The sequence below is a fragment of the Gavialis gangeticus genome, unplaced genomic scaffold (assembly GCF_001723915.1).
Source record: "Gavialis gangeticus isolate Ggan-Ray unplaced genomic scaffold, GavGan_comp1, whole genome shotgun sequence".
Classification (NCBI taxonomy): Eukaryota; Metazoa; Chordata; order Crocodylia; family Gavialidae; genus Gavialis; species Gavialis gangeticus.
Genome location: NW_017729029.1, coordinates 4,494,832 through 4,514,024, shown reverse-complemented (window position 1 = coordinate 4,514,024; position 19,193 = coordinate 4,494,832). Strand labels below are relative to the sequence as shown.

Here is a 19,193-nt window from a genome sequence, read left to right as displayed (position 1 = left end):
GGGGGGGGGGGGGGGGGGGGGGTCTGACCCCAGAAGATCCCAGGGCCAAAAAAACCCACTGGGGGTGGGGAAGCAAGGTGATGCAGATGTCAGCAGCACGTGCCACCCCTAACCAGAGCCTCACTGGCTGGAGCCATGTCTGACTGCCAGCCAGGTTCCCAGCTGCAGGAGTACTGCGGCTGCAGCTTCCTAGGACCCCAAGTAAACCTGCTGGGGCCAGCACAGTTGCTGGCCCCAGACTCCCTTACCCCAACTGGGGTAACCTGCCGTGTGCTAAAGTGTGCATGGCACAGGTGTTCCCCAGGTACAAATAGCAGCAACACAAGGCGTGCCACTTTGTTGTCCCCAGGGAATCAAACGTCTGTGCTCGTCTGGACCCAGCCAGAGATTTCAAATAGCAAACCACAGTGTCAAAAAGATTCTAACCTGTTGTGGTCTCTCTTAGTTCTTAGCAACAAAAGAATTTCCTTTATTTTTCCATAGTCAAAAAATGAGGGTAAGGATGGAATTTTTAGAAAGATACTTTAAGTTCAGCAAGGTTGCATGCCACTAATCTAGTGTAATGGGATCTTGATCTTAATTGGTGTCTCTAGGTGGTGCATGCCTGAGAAGAGGTACTGTATCCTATCAGCACATAGATTTGGTGTGACAAATGGTATGTGTAAATATCAAAAACATCTGTTGAGTTCAATGAATCACTTTTTTGCAGCAGTAATAAAACATTTAAATCATTATGAAAATATGAGCAATTAACACAGCATTCTGTTGGCTTTTTTAAGAGTGACACAACATAAATTATATTTATTATATGAAATTGTTTTGAGGTTGTATTATGCCAAAAGAATTAATTTGTGCTGGATATTTTGAGTTGTATAGAAACTTCAGATTTTTATTTATACTTGCAGGTGGTGTTGAACTAATTTATTTTCATGTTTTTCACAACTGGTTATTTTTGTTAGATGATGATTTGAATATTTAGTATAGCTGCTGTTTCTTTCTTAAAGGGTTTTCCCCAGCTGCTAAGTGCTAATTTCTCTCCTCTCCTGAGATTCTTGGATCAAAAAGATAATTTGTCTTTTGACAGCCTCCATATGCTAAATTCCTGCTATGCAGTTCATTTTTATAGCTTAGCTATAAACCACTAAAAATAGGAGGCTTATAGGAGAGGTGATGTGCCAGTTACAATTTTTAATATTGCAACTGGCAGCATTACAATACAGATTTTTTTAATGGAATAATTATATGCAATCTCATCTGAATATAACTGTAGTAGTTCAGAAAATTACGTTATACCTGTTGGTGCCAATTGGGATGTCTTAATTCCATTACTTGAAGCTAAGTCAAAACTGTGACGTGACAGTGACATCATGTCTTTGTATTAGCAGCATTTGATGTTCTGTAATGTGCCCATGAAGCTATATATAGTACTTGTAGTTTTGACGCAGCAATGCTGCTCTAACATTATGTTTTGAGAACTTTCTGTAACTGTTTCAGTAAGATCCTGTAAGGCTCTTTGTCCTCATTAGCAGTAGGGGTTTCAGAGGCTCTTCCCATCCCCTTTTTATTTTATTTATTTTTTTTAATCCTCCAGTTCTCTTTGAATAGATGGCACAGTGGCTACAGCTAATCTACAGTAGTGCTCCTGCCTCTTTTGATAGGTGTAGAAGCAGCCTTAGAGTAGTGTAGATCCAAATGAGAATTTGGCAATTTTGCATAAACCCAAGTCGGTTTATACAGGATTGCTAATTTAATAAACTGAATTATCCAAAGTGCACTATAATCTTCTGTCTGGATTTCAAGAGCTGTTGAGGAGGGAGTAGGAAATGTTAGTTAAATGTAATACCATACATCCTGTATCCTGTTATCTTGTGTTTTTTATGGATATCGAATTGACTGTCAGTGAAGACTCTGAAACAACTAAATCATAGCAACAGGAGTATTTTGATTGTATTATAAATTATGAATGACCCCAGTCTGCCATGAAACGCACTAAAACTCCAGACCCTGCAACTATACTTCATTTTTGGCTGATCCAGATCCTCAGTTGTCTAGTCAGCAGTTCTGCTTGCTGTGTATTTTGATACTGACTTTTTCTGTTTATTTTGGGCTTCCCCTCACCTTTTCACTTTAAGTGTATGGCACACTTGCATTAATATCACTGCCTGGTAGAAACTAGTGTTTGTTTTTACTACCAGGTATGCTAAACTTTAGGTATTGAAGCTTAATTATTTGGAATAAAATTCTGAAGTATAAACAGTTCAGTTCAGCAAGTTCAAAATAACTCAATTATGCAGCAGTTTAAACGGCTGCGTAATCACATTACACCAGGACTGATTAGTTATCTCTCATTTTTGCTTTCTCCATTGTACTGCTTATCAGTATGAAGATACACCAAGTGAATCTCACAAGCATACTTTGAAAAGGAGGGTCTGCTTTACACAAGTGTAATCAGAAAACATATTTTGGACTTGTTTTTTAATGTTCTTGGCTTCTTGTAGGCTAAGTTCAAATGTCTATAAAGTTTTCTTCAACTTTGTATTTTTTGGTAGTTGCTCTTTGATTTTATTTTGATTTGGGGGTTCAAGTGTTGGTAAGTTTTGACTAAAGGAGACGATATGAAGAAAGCTGCTTTGGGGGCATAAAACTCACACTGCTGAAGAACTTCTAATTTTATGGGTTTTTTTATTTTTGGCTGTCCTCTTTCATGTGATGTCAAGACTTGGTAAACTTTGGGCTGATGAGATATTTTACATAGTTAAAGGTTTTGTTTTTTTTTAAATCCTTAATCTTGATGCCATTTTTTGTGCTGTTGTGTTTTAGCAGGTGGTTGATATAAGAAACTGTCAATGAGTGCTCATTTCTGCCATGATGGCTGACCAGCCACCTCCGTTAGAAGCCACACCTATATTGAATGAAGTGCCACTTCTACCTCATATGGTTAATGGGGACAGCATACAACAGGCAAGTAAGCCTTCAAAACTTAACGTGTATAAGTCCATACAAACTACCCTATTATGATATGAGGGGACTATCAAGCTTAGTGTAGCACTGTGTATTTTTGTACACAGCCCATAACTATTTTAGAGTATAATAGGGTAATATAGGACAACTAGAAAAATGCTGCTTCTGTGACCAGCTGATTTTTTTCAAAAAAAAAATTGAGGAAAAACATCATACTGATACTCAGAATGAGACCTGAGTTTCTTTTGCTGTTTTAAGTCTAACTATTGGCCTTAGTAAACTGATGGTTCAAATACTGAAAGGAAAAACATTTTTAAACAACTAGAAAGTAATAAAACAATGAAAAACACAACAAAGCTTATGAAGAGTATCTGACACTAAGTGTTTTGCACAGGCTAGAGTAATGGTCAGGTTACAGAAACAGTAGAAAAGTACCAAGTTTGATTAGAAATGTGAACTTAAAAATGAAATTACTTTTGGTAAAATGGTAAAAGCAGTTTGTTTGGTAAAATGCAAGCAGTTGTCTTTGGAAAACAATAAACTATAAGTTGGCTATTGCTGCAGAAAAGGTGATTGCAATGGCCTGTAATGGTAGAGACATTCTCATGTGGTTTGGAGATGATCTCTTAGTGCAGTAGTTCTCAACCAGGGTATTGAGGTCCCCTCTGGGGTGCTGTGATGCAGGTACCACCAGCAGTGTAGTGGCAGCCAGATAACTGCCCCATGCCCAGGGCTGTGGCACACAAGCATTCCTCCTGCATTAGGGTTCTCTGATAACTCTAAAGCAAGCAGAAGAGCCAACGTATCCTGTAGCCCTTCCTGCTCTGCCACACCATCCCCAATATTCCCAGAAACAGAGGCATAAAAAACAGTTTTCACCTGTTCTGTGGGTCTCTTTTTGGAAAATACTGTGCAGGGTCAAACTGAGAAGGGCTGTTATACAAACACACTCTCTCCTGCCTGCTTTAGAGTTATCAGAGAACTTTCTGATAGAGAACAGTTATCAGCACTCTTTCTTGCCCACCCAGTGCTCTTTCCTACCCAGCGCAGGTGGTTGGACTTGATCTACTGAGGTCCCTTCCAACCCTGAAAATCTATGAAATCTATCAGAACCCTAATGCAGGAGGAGCACATGTATGTACCACAGCCCTTCCCAGTCTGCCTCTGCACCTGGTATATAGGACACTTACCTGTAGCATTGACACATGGCTGAGAACCACTTATGTAAGTTGTGGGGGGTCCTGCTACATTCAAAGTTGTGGAGGGGTACCATGCTTCTGAAAAGATTTGAGAACCACTGTTCTAGTGTGACTGCTCTAATAGTTCAAAGCAGACTGTTCCATAGAATGAAATCCTGTTGTGTTGGAGTAGTGTGGTAGAGAGAGCCATGAGCATTTTTGTTTGGCAGTTTTTAAAAGACTAGCCAAAGCAAGGTACAACAGAGCAGTCGTGCATTCAGAAAGTTATCGAGTAGGTCTGTCAAACTTGTAGATGCTATTCATTATCGCAGGTGTGTTAATTACATTGTACTTGTAATTAGAAGTTAGGTGCAAAAATAGTAGTTTTATTGTGCAACTGGTTGCTGGTGGGCAGAGGGGATTATTACTTCTGTGGAAACCTTGAAAACAGTGTGTCTTATATACAAACACACTGGCTAAATAGCACAGAAACAACATAAAATACAGGTTTAAGCTACTACAGTGTTTGACACGCCTATTATAGAGGGTAACTGGGTGCAGTAGAACCTCGATCATTTGCAGTGGTTTGCTGAGGGAGGCATGACCTGTGTAGCTGTTTGCTATAGCTGTCGCTTCCAAGGTTGCTGCTTCTGTGGTCAGCTGGAGTTCATCAGTGGTCCCACACAGCTATTCTGAGAAGGTGGTGCCCTTTGAATTAAAAGCAGAAGCAATCAGCTGGAGCAGCTCAGCAGGCTTATGCAGCTGCTTGCTGCACCTGTATATATCCCCAACTGGTTCACAAACTCATTACCCTGGAGGCTGCAAAATCTAATTCCATGAACTATTTGTGCTCTACTATATCACTTCCACCGCTTGCTTGGGGTAATATTTTGCAAAATTCTTGGTGTTAGGATGCAAGCATTAAGAAATATATTCTTTATCTAATTTTGTCACTTCTGCTGTACCTTTCTAAATATACTTTCAGAGATGCTTATGTACAGGTTTCCCTCGCTTTATACATTAGATGCGTTCCTGAAAAACTGTGCATAACTTAAATTCACATAAAGGGAACCCACTTTACAAGGTAACAAATAGGAATATGTTCCAACACCTCGACTGCATCAGCCGCAGGTAAGTCAGCTGGGGCTGGGGCTGGGCCAGGCTGTGCTTGGGGTGGGTGGGGGGTGCTGCTGCAGTTGCCTGCAAATTCGCCATAGCCCCCACCCCTGCTCCCAGTGCAGCTGCCATCTGCCCTGAGCGCAGCACAGCCCAGCCCCCACCGCTGGGAAGAGCCCGGCCCCAGGGGCTGGGGTGAGTGGGCCTCGATCTGCCCCTCTTTCCCTCCCCTGCCAGTGATGAAGGAGGGAGTGAGGCTGGGGCAGAGGCAGGTGCTGCACAGGTGGGATGGGGGCGCAGTTTCTGCTGCTGTGGACTGGGACCAGGGGCTGCGCCAGGCTCTTCCCAGCAGGGTGAGGGGTGTTGGGCTGCATTGCACATAGGGTGGGCGGTGGCAGCACTGGGAGCAGGGGTTGTGGGGGGGGCAACGGTGAATTTTGTGGTGGCTGCAGCCCTTCCCATAGCCTACCTCCCAGCACCCCAACCGCCTGCCGCAAGCACAGCTTGGCACAGCCCCAGCCTGCAGGAGCTGCACCCCCACCCCCCAGCTGTGCTGAGCCTTCCTCTGCCCCAGGCCCCACTCCCTCCCTCACCACTGGTGGGGGGGGCCAGATTGAGGCCCTGCTCACCCCAGCCGCTGCTCCCTTCCTCACTGCTGGAGCCTCAATCCCCACCCATGGCCTTTTCCTGTCTTCCCACAGACTTACCTGCTGCGGATCACATAAGAGTGAATTTATCTTGCATATAACAATTTTTGGGTATAAAAAGTGTCATTGCATAAGAGTGAATTTGCGTATATAGAACTTGCATGAAGCGAGGGAAACTTGTGTAATGTAGTCCTCTAAAGTTACTAGGTTCTTAACAACTGTGACCCAAGGCCAGCAGTTCTCTTTATAGAATATTCAAAAGAAAATAAGGCTTCAGATCTAGAGGTAAATATGGTAGCTCAAGCCCCTCATTAACTTAAACATATTGTTATTTGTTCACGCATATGAACTACACTTAAGCATCTGAAAGCATATGGAAAATAGCGATAGCATGTCAACAGCCTTTTTTCTTCTTAGTTGAAACTTTAATAAATCCCTAATAAAAGTAGATGGTTGGTGTGTGTTAGAAAGGAAATATCCAAGTTGCTTTCTCTAATTAATTTAAAGTAAAGTGGGGTTTGTGGGGTTTGGGTTTTTGTTTTTTTTCAGTTAAGATTTTCACTGTTTGGTTTAATACTGAAAAACATTTTTATTTATATGAAACCATGAAAATTAGTGAACTGTACATAGTAATACCATAGCATTCTATGTAGACTTGGAAATCCTTGCTTCCAAATTGTTGTAAATTTTTGAAATTGAGGAAGCTGCCACATGAAATGCAAGATAATTTTTTTTTGTTTGGAAAAAAGTTGTGGTAGTTCCTAATTTAAATTTCATTAGTATAACAGTAAATGTATTGGGTGATATTTGTAGTTCCTAATTTAAATTTCATTAGTATAACAGTAAATGTATTGGGTGATATTTCTGTTAGTTCAGAAGAAAATTACTATCCTTTAAAAGTGAAGGAATATTGCAGGCAAAGCCTCTTGCTGCCAAAGTCCCCACTTCACAGGCTGGATCCAGTGGTTCTGTGGTCCATAGTCTGCTCACCCCTGGTCTAGTCCTACATTAAAATAATTAATGACAGTTTATATATGTAAACTAAGATTGAGGGAGCAAGGTATCTGAATTAGTTCTCTCAGTCAGTAGAAGTTGCAGCATATGAAAGACAAAACTGAAAACTTAAGCAGAACTTTTTTTGTCACTTGTGTGCATATTTCAACAAAATGGAATAACTGTCTAAAGTGCAAGTGTTCCGAGCAGGAAAGTGAATGGTTACCTTTATTTCTTTGCTTTTAACTCCATGTTTGTGCAACGTAATTATTTGGGAGTGACTGACACTGGGTAATAGGAGGTCACCTTCAGTCTTAGAAACTCAGTTTTGGCTGTTGTTAACTTCATAAAAAAAAAAAAAAAAAGCAAGTCTGCAAAATTTATTGTAAGAAATTTGCCAGAATTCACTGCCCTCCTGGAAAGGCTGAAATTTACTGGCAGGGAGAATCTTGGGAGGCAGGGTTAGAAGTGAGCCAATTCCACTCTTCTCTCCTCTTCTTCCCAGGCTGTGTGTTTTGAGGTTTCACACAGGATGACAGGTTCAATGGGTTTCTGCACTGCTGACCTGGAGAGCAAAGCTATGAAAGGGTGATAAATTGTGCAGAATAGCAAATAAAGCTACAGTGTAAGAACCAGCAATCTTATTCTGACTAAGGAATGGGTGCTGCTGAGCTAAAACTTTCTTGGGAACTAAGGGTGTTTGTACTGGGGTGGCGGTAGGGGTGCTCTAATTAAAGCGCCCAGAGGATCTTGTGTATCAGTGTCCCCACGCTTCAAAATACCGGAAGGGGTGCTTTATCTAAAGCTCGTTGAGCAAGCTTTAGATAAAGTGCCCCGCCACCATTTTGAAGCGCGGGGATGCTAATACGCGAGATGCTGGAGCGCAGTAATTACTACACTCCAGCAGGCTCAATTGAGTAGACATTAATTAAGTCTGCTTGTGTATAGGCATTCTGTGGGAGGCTTACTGAGGCAGCTGTTGCCATCAAAGACTCCTAAATTGTGAAACAAATTCCTCAACACAATAAGCTTTGCCAGCTGTGCAGTTCCAGTGGGAGCTATGCAGTAAAAACAGTTACTTCACATATAAAATTTGAGAACTGTTGGAGTGGCTCTTTATTTCTTTGGTCTTAAGAGTTCAACAGAGCAACTGCAACATCCTGGTAGTTTCCCAAACTACTGCTCCTCTCTGCTGCCTTTGTCACTGCACATTTCTAATGTCCTGTCCAGCTACACAGACCTCCACTGGCCTCATGGAGTTTTGTGCCTTAGCTGTACTACATGTATTAAGTTGTTATTGTGGGAGCTTGACTACTGTTGTTTAAATCTGATCAAAAGTTTCTCTTCTAATCTGCAGTCTTCACTCTTAATTTTCAGAAATCTTCCCCTTTTTAGAGAGATGTTTAATGCTTGATCTCTGTATGGAGATGAATATTTAATATTAAAGATCAAGCAAAAATGATTCAGTCACTTTTGTATGAGTGACCAAGTACAATTTCCCGATTGTTAAGAAAACAAAAAATCTTGTGACATTTTCAGCTGCCTTGAAAGAGGTTTATAAGAGCAACAGCTGGGAGTACAAATTTGAAGTTGGGCAGGGAAATGCCCCTGAGGGATGCATTTCATTGTTCCAGTAACATTTTTATTTTGATTTGGCACCATGGAAGCCTTTGAAAATGTCACTCTGCATATAGGCAGTGGTCTTTGGAGGTATTTTCACTCTAAGCTTAACAGTGTACTGAAGGAAAGATTGTAGTTTCTGTTTGTATACAATACTGGCAGCTAGCTAAGCCTTCTGCTATTGCATGTATTTGTATGCTATGGAGGTATCTTTGCTTCTTTTACTAGTTCCTGCTTGCCTTATACTGCACACCAGTTCCTAAATTTACATACAGCGCCTGCACGGCAGCGCGGGATGCTGCGTGGCAGCGTTCTGTCCCCACTTGCCCATGCATACCCCCTAGGGCAGTCTCAAGAACCCTTGGTTGACAGCCCCTGCTTTAGGGCACCTAGTGCATACTAAGAATTCTCCATCTTCATAATGTGACTTGTCTCCTGACAGACATTGGGGAATTATTTGTTTGAGCAGTTTTGCATGGACAGTGATTAGAGCCTCCCTATCTGGAGGCTTCCTAAACCTAGTCTTCTCTTGCTATTGCACTACATAAAATTTGATGTTTAATGCTGTGAAAGTGTAGTTTGAGATGTTTGCTGCAATATGTAGAACTCAAAAACAGTGTATAGTTTTGTTGTCCCCAAGCCATTTAGTTCTTAGATGATTTGGAAGTGTACCTTTGAAAGCAATGTATGGGCCAGATGCAACAGTTGCTTTTATGGCATAATACACTTTATTGTTTATTGTAACAGTTATTTTGTGTCTTTACAGTTTTGCTTGAATAACATCAGCAGTAAATAATCCGTGATGTATTACTTCACTCTTTAAAGCAGTAAAGTTAAGTGTCCATGTAGATTGGTGTTTTACTCTGGTGAGGTTTTTCTGCTTTAATGCACTTTGCAATGGAATATGAAGGGTAAACACAAAGTAGAAAATGGTACAAGTAATCCTTAAAGAGCTCCCACAGGTTTTAAATTAGAAGTGTCCTCTGCATACCATTATAATGAGCCAGGCATCTACAATTTTGTGTAGTCCATTGGGTTGTTAATTAGAACAATTTTGATCATGACACACAGCAAAGCTAGGCAAAAGTCTGACACTCATTTATTTTTAGCTGGACTAGACCTTCTTTGTTTCCTGGCTAAATGTGTTTGTTCTGTCCTTTAACACTTTAACATGAGGCTTATGTCAAAGGCTATGAAATTAAAATGTTATAAGACTTCAGTTTGTTTTTTGTTTTCTGGAAATAATGGCTATGCCTCTTAAAGAAGCAATATATCTTTATTTACCTTAGTGTTTTTTTGTGATAATTGTCAACATGTCCTATCCCAGCACATCTGATCAAAAGTCTATAACAGCTGCATCATGTTGCCATCCTTTTTTCATGTGATAGACTCTGCTTACCCCTTTGCTGCAGTTTCCCCAAAGAGTAGATACTTTTACAAGCCAAAGAGCCCAACATTTACATTCTGAAAGTAAATTTAGGATTGCTGTGTAGCTGAAAGCGAGGTATTTTTTTGTTGTGTTTTGCCATACTATGCAAAAGGACAGATTAATGAAAATGGGTTTATTTTAAAATTAATGCACAAGGGTTATTTTGCAGAAATAAGACACAAGATAAAGCAAAAGCCTTTATTTCTTTCAGTTGGGTACAGCAGTTGGTAAAGCAAAAATGAAGCAGGTAGGGAGTCTGATAGAAATGTATAAAGTTACCATGTGGAAAAAGACACGAGTGTGGAGGCAAAGAAGAACCTTAAAGTAAAATGTGACCATTGTTTTTTCAATACTTTTTCAAATGGTGCTCACCTTAGTAGATTCTTAGAAGTATTAAAAGTCATCTGCAGACGTAGTTAGTGTGATGGGAGTCTGGCAAGTTTCCCAGTACTGCTCACATTGGTCAAACTGAGTTGTTATGAGCTCAAAAGGGTTTTTAAAATTTTTTTTCCCCAGTGTAAAGTGAATGCAGTCTTGGAATTCCAGTCCAGAAAATGTTTCAGATCAACTTGATTTCATCAGGAATCTCTTTTGGTTCATTTAGGGCAGAGGTGCTCAACCCCCAACGCCGTCATCCAGCCTGTGGGGCTGTCTGCAGGTCTGTGGCCCTATGCGCTAGATCAGGTGTGCAGAGGTGGCCCAGAGCCCAATCCCAATGCATGGACCCATGCCCTACCATTCATTTGGCCTGCAGAGCTAGACCCTTGCGCAGCACTGGCTTAGAGTCTTTCTGGTTAAAATACACTTCAGTTTTCTGAACAGTCTGTGAGAATCTGGAGATTCCAAACCATTTCCTAGTAAAAAATCTTGGACGTGGCTGTTTAAGGTTCTCTGAAAGTTCACTCAGTTTGCTTTTGCCTTTATTGAACATGTCTACCTTTTGGAGTTCAAGTTTGCCATCAGGTTAAGTGTCTGGTTACTGGCTTCCATCTCCTCAGCAACCTTGCTTCTCAGCAAGCCAAATTAATTTCCCCATTCTCTGTTATGCTCTGGTAGATAACTGCATTTTATTTATTTATTTATTTAGTTTTGCTCCATTCCACCTCACTTCTGTCCCTTAATGATAGATTGCTCCTACTTTCCTAAAACAAGCAACATCTCTCTTCCCCTTTACTTATTTCAAGTCATACACAAGTGACAAAGCTGCTTTGCCAAATGGATGGACCTACTTAAATTTCAGTTCCTACTTTAAGTGTGCCAACTTTTTAAGTAGGGCCTGTTATTTATTATCGTCCTTGCACAACTTTTGTGAATCAGAAACAGACAGTAGTAGTGCTGTCTTAAGAGGGCTGTTTACAGGGTGCACTTACAGGGTGAGTTTTTATCTCCAGGTACAATTTTTGTGACGTTAAGGTTCATGTAAGGTCATGAGAGCAAGGACCATGTGGTCATAGAATCATAGAAAATTAGGATTGGAAGGGACCTCTGGAGGTTATTTAGTTTAGTCGTTCTCTCATACATTTTTTGTATGAAGACCCATTTTTAAACACCAATGGCCAGTCCCTACCCAGTGCCCTTCACTCCTGACCCACTGCTACCCAGACCCACAGTATGTGGGCAGGGGGGTGTGAGTGATGGGGGCCCCAAGCAGCCCTTTGCAAGCTGGAACTCTGACAGCCTGCAAGGGAAAAGCCATGGTTTCCCACATATTTTTCTCCTTTAAAGGAGAATCCATTTTTAAAGTTTGTCCATGGCCCTTTCATATATTCTTGCAACCCACAAGTTGAGAAACACTGATCTAGCCCAACCCCCGCTCAAGACAGGACCACCCCCAACTAGATCATCCCAGCCAACGTTTGGTTAGTCAGGTCTTTAAAAAGCTCCCAGGATGGAGATTCCACCACTTTGGGTAATCTACTCCAATGTTTTACTACCTTCCTAGTAAGAAAATTCTTCCTAATAGCTAACTTAACTCCTCTTGCTGGAACTTGAGACTGTTGCTCCTTGTTCTGTCATCTGCCACCACTGAGAACAGTGTAGCTCCATCCTTTTCAAGCCCCCCTTCAGCCTGCTATTAAATCCCCTCCATCTCTTCTTCCCTAGACTAAGTAAGCCCAGTTCCCTCAATCTTTCCTCATAAGTCATGTTCCCCAGCCCCCTCACCACTTTTGTTATCTGTCCACATCCTTTCTGTAGTGGAGTGGCCCCAAAAACTGAACACAGTACTCAAGAGGTAGCCTTACCAGTGCTGAATAAAGGGGAATAATTGCTTCCCTTGACCTGGTGGCAACACTTCTACTGATGCAGCCCAGTATGCTGTTAGCTGTCTTTGCAACAAGGGCACACTATTAGCTCATATTAAACTTATTGTCCACTGTAGCCCCCCAGGCCTTTTTTCTGCAGAGCTGCTGCCCAGCCAGTGAGCCCCCAGCCTGTACTGGTGCATGGGATTGTTTTGTCCTAAGTACAGGACTTTGCACTTGTCCTTGTTGAACCTCCATGAGATTTCTTTTGGCCCAATCCTCCAATTTGTCTAGGTCTCTCTGAATCCTAGCCCTACCCTCCAGCGTATCTAGCACTCCCCCCAGCTCAGTGTCATCTGCAAACTTGTTGAGGATGCCCTCTATGCCATCTTCCAGTTAATTGATGAAGATATTGAACAAAATCAGCCCCAGGACTGATCCCTGGGGCATTTCACTTGATACGGGCTGCCAACTAGACATCAAGCCATTGGTGCTCCAGCCACTTTTCTATCCACCTTACAGTCCATTCATTCAGCCTGCCTGCAAGAATGCTGTGGAAGACCATATCAAAACCCTTGCTAAAATCAGTGTATATCGCATCCACTGCTCTTCCTGCATCCACAGAGCCAGTCATCTCATCATAGAAGGCAATCAGATTGGTCAGGTATGACTTGCCCTTAGTGAATCCATGCTGATTGTTCCTAATCACCTTCTTCTCCTCCAGGTGCTTAAAAATGGATTCCTTGAGGATATGCTCCATGATTTTTCCAGGGACTGAGGTGAGGCTGACTGGTCTGTAGTTCCCTGGATACTCCTTTTCCCTTTCTTAAATATGGGCACTATGTTTGCCCTTTTCCAATCATCTGGGACCAATCCTGATCACCATGAGTTTTCAAAGATGATAACCAATGGCTCCGTAATCTCATCAGCCAACTCACTCAACACCCCTTGGGTACATCCCATCCAGCCCTATGAACTTATGTCCAGCATTTCTAAATAGTCCCTGTTCTTTCACCGCTGTTGGCTGCTCGCCGCCTCCTCACACTGCTGCCTGGTGTAGTAGTTTGGGAGCTGAACTTCAAATGTGTTTAAACAGCTCCAGGGTCATTGTGTGGTCCTAATATTGATTTTTTTTTTTTTTTTCCTTCCTTGAAACATGTTTTAATCAAAACAGTGGGCAGTCTACCTGATGCATGCGTATTTGAGCTTGACAATGGTTGTATACAAAGTAAATAACTTTGTGGTGTCCACTTAAACTAAATCCCTTTGTTACCAGAATTCATGGTACTTCAGTCAATAACATGCCACAGCAGTTATTTCCGAGATGTAAGTTAGCATCATGTAAGTTCATTTCTGCATACTCCCCTCCCAACAAGGCACAGAGTAGGTATTGCATAAGGGTTGATCATAACGAAGTAACACACACAAATACTAGAACACTTACAGGAAGCTAAAGCCAAGGTAAGCCGTATAACAACAATGGAGCATAAGCATATTCTTAGTATGTATTTACATGAACGTAACAGTATAATGAACAGAGAATAGCAGAGAACCATATAATTTCCTTGTTTTGTTTTAAAAAAGTTTCGTTTTTAGCAATTTTTTTTTATATAACTAGTTAGGACGGTTGCATGAAATTTATTCCAGTGTCTGTAAGGGTCTGCCTTCTAAATAGCAGCCTTTGCTAAAGCTTTGTAGGCTTAATTTTCTTTTTAGATCCACACAGTTGCATCTCTTACCATGCCCCCTGGGGACTAAGAGCTCACACAGCCAGGGCTGAGCCATGTGTGGGCTGGGGGTTTCACACACCCCTGAGCCTTGGGGATGATGGCAGCTCTTATCCCCAAGTCTTGCTTCATCCCTGCAACCATGTCAGCTCACATGGCTCCCAGCTACAAGCTAGATCCTGCTACACGTGCAAATTAAAGCTGGGTAGCAACCACCTATAAAGTTAGTACACATTTTAGAGGTCTGACTTTTTATAGCTGGTTGAAGCTTTTTATCATGTGATAGGTACTGTGTGTGTGTGTAGCTGGTCTTTAAGGTAATTAACCAGTTAATTGCATGCTACTTGTGACTGTAGAGAGGGCCTTAAAGGCCAGAATTCCCATTGGATAAAAAGATTGGATCCAAATGTCAATTTATGATGGAAAGGGTTAATATATCATAATGAAATCATAAAAATGTCAGGAGGGTGTAGTAACTGTCAGTAGTTTCAAGGTTTTGATGTATCCAGCTAGTTTAAATAATAATAAAATGAGCCTGAAAAAGATTGACAGATGTCAAAGGAATCTTTGCGAAGGTAAATGTGGATATGTTCGTGTTGATTTGAGGAACTTAACCTTTGACCATAGTTGTGTAATCATGTTTTCTTCTATGCAAAACTACCAGGCCTTTTGGAAGCTGTAGTGTGTAGAAGATGGGTTTGACATTTTGTTTTAATGAAGGAGTCTGAATGTGAAACTCCAGACATTCTTCTGTACAAATGGAAATTATTAAATCCAGAAATAGCTGAATGACAAAAAATTAATTGAGGTCTTTTGAGAACTTATTGTTAAACTATATTTTAACCTACTTTCAGTGAGGAAACTGGATGGACTCAAGGGTAGAATGTCCTCTATAAATACTGTCTCTCCATATACCCATTCCTGTCAATCTAGTTAGTTCTGAGGTTAAGAGAATTATAGAGCATAATGGAAAGCAAAGTGAATTCTCTTTGCATAATTTATATTTTGGATCACTTGGTATTTAAGTAAAAGAAGTGGCATGGAAAGCAAAACAGAAAAGGCAAAGCTTAGCTATTCTTTCCATGGATCAGGCCTCTGGTAGGTATCAAAACCATTTTGAGTTTTTCATAAAAAAGGATAATTTACTTTGTATCAAGATATGTTAGGAATTCAGCTCACGCTAGTATTTTTTTTTTACTTGCTTATATAAAAAATGTACATGTTTATTACCTAATTTTTTAAAAATGAAACTGAAATAATTTTTTTTAAACTCTGAAGTAAATATAACTTTCATTGAAATAATGGGAATTTTTTTTCAGGTTATTCTTGTGCAAGTAAATCCAGGAGAAACTTTCACAATTAGAACTGATGATGGACATATCCAGTGTATCCAAGGTAAAGGAAATTCAAATGTATGGCATCAAATGTTTTGTTTAACTTTAGAAAAGCAATCATAAAACTGCTCCTTTAAAACTTCCACTACATAATTTATTATAGGCATGTTTACATGTTCTTAGTAGCATAACACAGTAGTTTGTCCCATCTATAATGTTGAGGGTAGCTGGGTAACTACTTGAAACTAGAAAAAGTTAAATTTTATTGGTTTAACTTTGCTAATTATAAGCAACAAGTTTTGCTGATAGTTCATAGAAGCCAGTTAGAACATCATTGTAAACACCAATTAGTTTAAATAGCTGACTCCTCAGAATGTTAACACTTAATACGCTGGGGGTTTCTGCCACACCAGGCTAGACTGTTTTGGATACTGTATGACAGGATCTCAATGCACTGTGGCGTACTTGTAGTCTGTTGCTGTTCAGGAGTAGATTCTGCTCTGCTGCGTACATTTACAAATGCTGTTGTGCTTAGGAGAAAAAAAAAATAAAATTCTGCAAATTTTAAACCTGGTTTCAGAATGTCCCTAGAGGAGTAAATTTATAGAGCTCAGCACTTCCAAGTTTGGAATAGCTTTTATGATGTTTACCTCCAGAATGTTTTCCTGTAGTGATCATCTGTAGTGTTCATTCTTTTTTCATTTCTTCTTAAGTGTGCTACTCTTTTCCCCGATCAACTCCCCTTTCCCCAGCCCACTTGCTTGCCTAGCAGGGCTCCACACCCAGGAATTCAGTAGCAGGCATCACCCTGAATTCTTAACCCCTTCAGGAACCCCACAGACTAAGTGAAATAGCTTTACAGGTTGGCTCTGGCCAGTTGCCTATACGCTGGACATCCCCAATTTAAGCATATTCCATGTGCTATACTTTCCACATGCCCATTCCTGCTAATAAAAAGTTAATAAAAAAATTCTTAAAAAAAAAAAAAAGGGAAATGGTCCGTGCAGGTTTACTTAGAGTTTGCATAAGTGTTTCTTTCACAATCATTATCATTAAAGCCTATCTTTTAAATTTAGTTGCCCAACCATAAATTCATCAATATGGATTCAGAGTCTAAATGTTGGTTTTATTTATTTATTTATTTATTTATTTATTTTGCAGTTTAGGTGCCTTCATAGATGTATTGATTACCTAATGGAGGCTGTCATATTTGGTCAGGGAGTAACTGTCATATTTGCAATACCCTCTCATGAAAAGTGCTGACATTTTTAAATCTGAACTTTTCCTTTTCAGGTCCAGCACATGTTCCTCTGATGTCACCAAATGGTTCAATGCCTCCAATATTTGTGCCTCCTGGTTATGTATCTCAGGTAGTTATTAATGTATGGTTATTCAAATATCTCATTAAAACTATTGTTCTTTTCAATTCTAACAAAAATTAAAGATAGTTTCCAAAAATTTAATCCACGGAATTGATGCATCAAATATTTAACACTACAGTTTGTAAGCGTTGTGGTTTTCTTCACCAGACAGATCTTTTATATCAGATGGCTGGTATATGGCACTAGGCTGAGACTTTCAAAGCCAAGTACTTACACGATCGACCTCTACTGAACTAGGAATTTCGTATCCAAATCTGGTTAGTTGCTCAGAATCTTAAAGCCAGCTTTGTCTTTCAACTGAGTGGGAGAGCCTCATGTAAGTTGCAAGGAGTTTCTCTCAGTAGCAGTTTCATTATTAAAAAATATTTAATCATATTTTAATACATTTTTTTCTTTGTAAGCTGATACCATCTAAATTTTAATACCAGTCATTTTGGCTGTTGCTATTAAGAAGGCCATGGAGGATGCTGCTTTTTAGTTCAGTGAATAATTACTGCCAGATATTGTAATCATCAGATCATAGTTAATTCACAGGAATAGATCATGGAATTGGGAGTTTTTAACCAATGTGACTTTTTTCCCCCCAACTAAGCATTTACCAGATACATACAGGATGATGCTTTGGGGTCTGTTTTGAAATGACTGGTCATCTTAATTTTTTTTTAGCATCAATCTGAAGTATATAATCCCCGCACAAATAAATTAGATTTGTAATGGACTTCAGAGAGAGACCTGCTCTTGACTCTTCCCAGTTAGGTTGGTTGGTATTAAAGCATTCTGGTTGTGTGAGAGGAGTTTTGCACTATATTCTGGAATTGGTGGTTAGGTTTTAATTTGTCTGAACTTTTGAAGCTTGTTCCATAGCCCGACGTATTCAGTTGTGAATGCTGTCTTCTAGTTCTCAGGACTTATTGCTGCTGACCTCCTTTCTCCCTCCTGCCTCAAGTCCCTTTTTCCTGGTCTGTATAAAGACAGTTCCTTAGATCTTCTGTTCTTACAAAATATTTTTCCATAGGGCTTCAGGGGTTTCAAAGCTCTTTATCTGGTTGATATTCCACTGGAATAGATAAGTAGTTTATGAAGTGTAAACCTGAGACAAAAGAGTGGGTTCTTAGTTTGTTCAGAAAATTTGTCACTCAGTACGCTTGAGTAGCTCACTCCATAGTCTCTGAGCAGACACCTGCCTACTGCTACAGTGGATTTGTGTAGCTGCCACTGCAACTAAACATAGTCTTGAAGATGTGTGCTAGCTCCATCAGATAATTTCATAAATGTTGTTGATGTGTGAGCCTAACAGGGCAAATGACTGAACAAAACACTGGCTAAATATGAAATGAACAAGCTGAAAATATGTTTTTTAGTTGGAATAATCTCAGAACAAGAGTAGGGAGAGACTTTCAGATGTGAAGAGGAGGCTTTAGTTGAGTTCCAAAACTTTGCTGGAAGGACAATAACAATCTTTCAGAATGAAAAGTCCTTGTATAGCATCATATTATGGCGTTCTGACCAAAAAAAATATCATAATTGTGTACCTCCTAGACAGTTCAGAACTCAAACCTAATGTGTGTTGGAGCATGAACACTGTGGGAATGGTATTTAAATATAGGCTCAGCTAAAATAATTTATTTGGTGGTTGTGGTAAGGAAAAGTGATATTAGAAACAAAATTTTAAAAAAAGTTTGGGTTTTTTAACTCTTCCCAGCTTAGTGTACATAAAGACTTAACTTTCTGCTCCCAAAGCTGTACAGAAGTAAGTAAAAAAGTAGTAACACTGGCTTCTAGTGGAATGGAATGAAATATTGAAATAATGGGCTGTGTGCCCACTTCCAGCTGATAAGTCACTTTTTTCCTTTGTCGTCAGTTTCTGTTTTCCATTTAATAGATCTATAGAACTTGGCTGTGAATTTTAGACTTACTTAGCTTTAGTGAATGTAATTAGCTCATTGTAGAAAAGTTGTTTTTAGAGAGAGAAAAAAGGAAAAATTTTAAAATAGGAACATGATAATGGATTAAGTTTCATATTTAGCCTCTTAATCTAAAATTAAACAATCTGTTTTATATAATACCTATATTTAAAAAAATGCTGACAGTCCATCAAAAATAATGGCCGTGTTACAAAATTACAAATGAGTTTTTGAGGTTACATCATAGCTGACTTTGTCCTCATAACCCATGAGTTGACAAATTTTCTTTCCCTTGAGAACAATATGACCAAAAAGTATTTTTGTCTCTTTTTTTTTTTTTTATTGAGGAGCTTTTCATAATGTGTGTTTGGCATTAGTAGCAGTTCCACATCCGCAGTTCCTGTTCAGCCAACTAGGAAATGCTGCAAAGATGACTTAGCCAAACAAAACATGCTTCTATCGGAGACTTGTGGAGGAGCTAGCAGAATAAAACATATGGTCCTTTTTTGTGAAACTGATCTGTTTTATTATATCTTGTATAAGAGGAACTTTGTAGTAATATTGATACTGTTTAATACCTTTGGGTCATCCATTTGATTTTGACTGGAATAACTCAATTTTTATAGTTTCATAGTTTCTAGGGTCAGAAGGGACCTTAG

At 39.8% G+C, this 19,193-nt stretch overlaps 1 protein-coding gene across 4 annotated transcripts in view; it reads left to right on the top strand.

Moving 5' to 3' along the window:
* LOC109300486 (fibronectin type-III domain-containing protein 3a-like) overlaps positions 1-19,193 on the top strand; it is an 83,718-nt gene that overhangs the window by 18,838 nt on the left and 45,687 nt on the right. The window contains exons 1-4 of one of the 4 annotated variants that reach the window (XM_019521132.1): positions 2,821-2,961; positions 12,912-12,966; positions 15,234-15,309; positions 16,542-16,618. In XM_019521132.1, the coding sequence (XP_019376677.1) occupies positions 2,912-2,961; positions 12,912-12,966; positions 15,234-15,309; positions 16,542-16,618 (258 nt within the window). In that variant the 5' untranslated portion in view covers positions 2,821-2,911. Of the gene's footprint in view, positions 1-2,820; positions 2,962-12,911; positions 12,967-15,233; positions 15,310-16,541; positions 16,619-19,193 lie in introns of those variants that run through there. The other 3 variants (XM_019521134.1, XM_019521133.1, XM_019521135.1) reach the window with 3 other exon arrangements.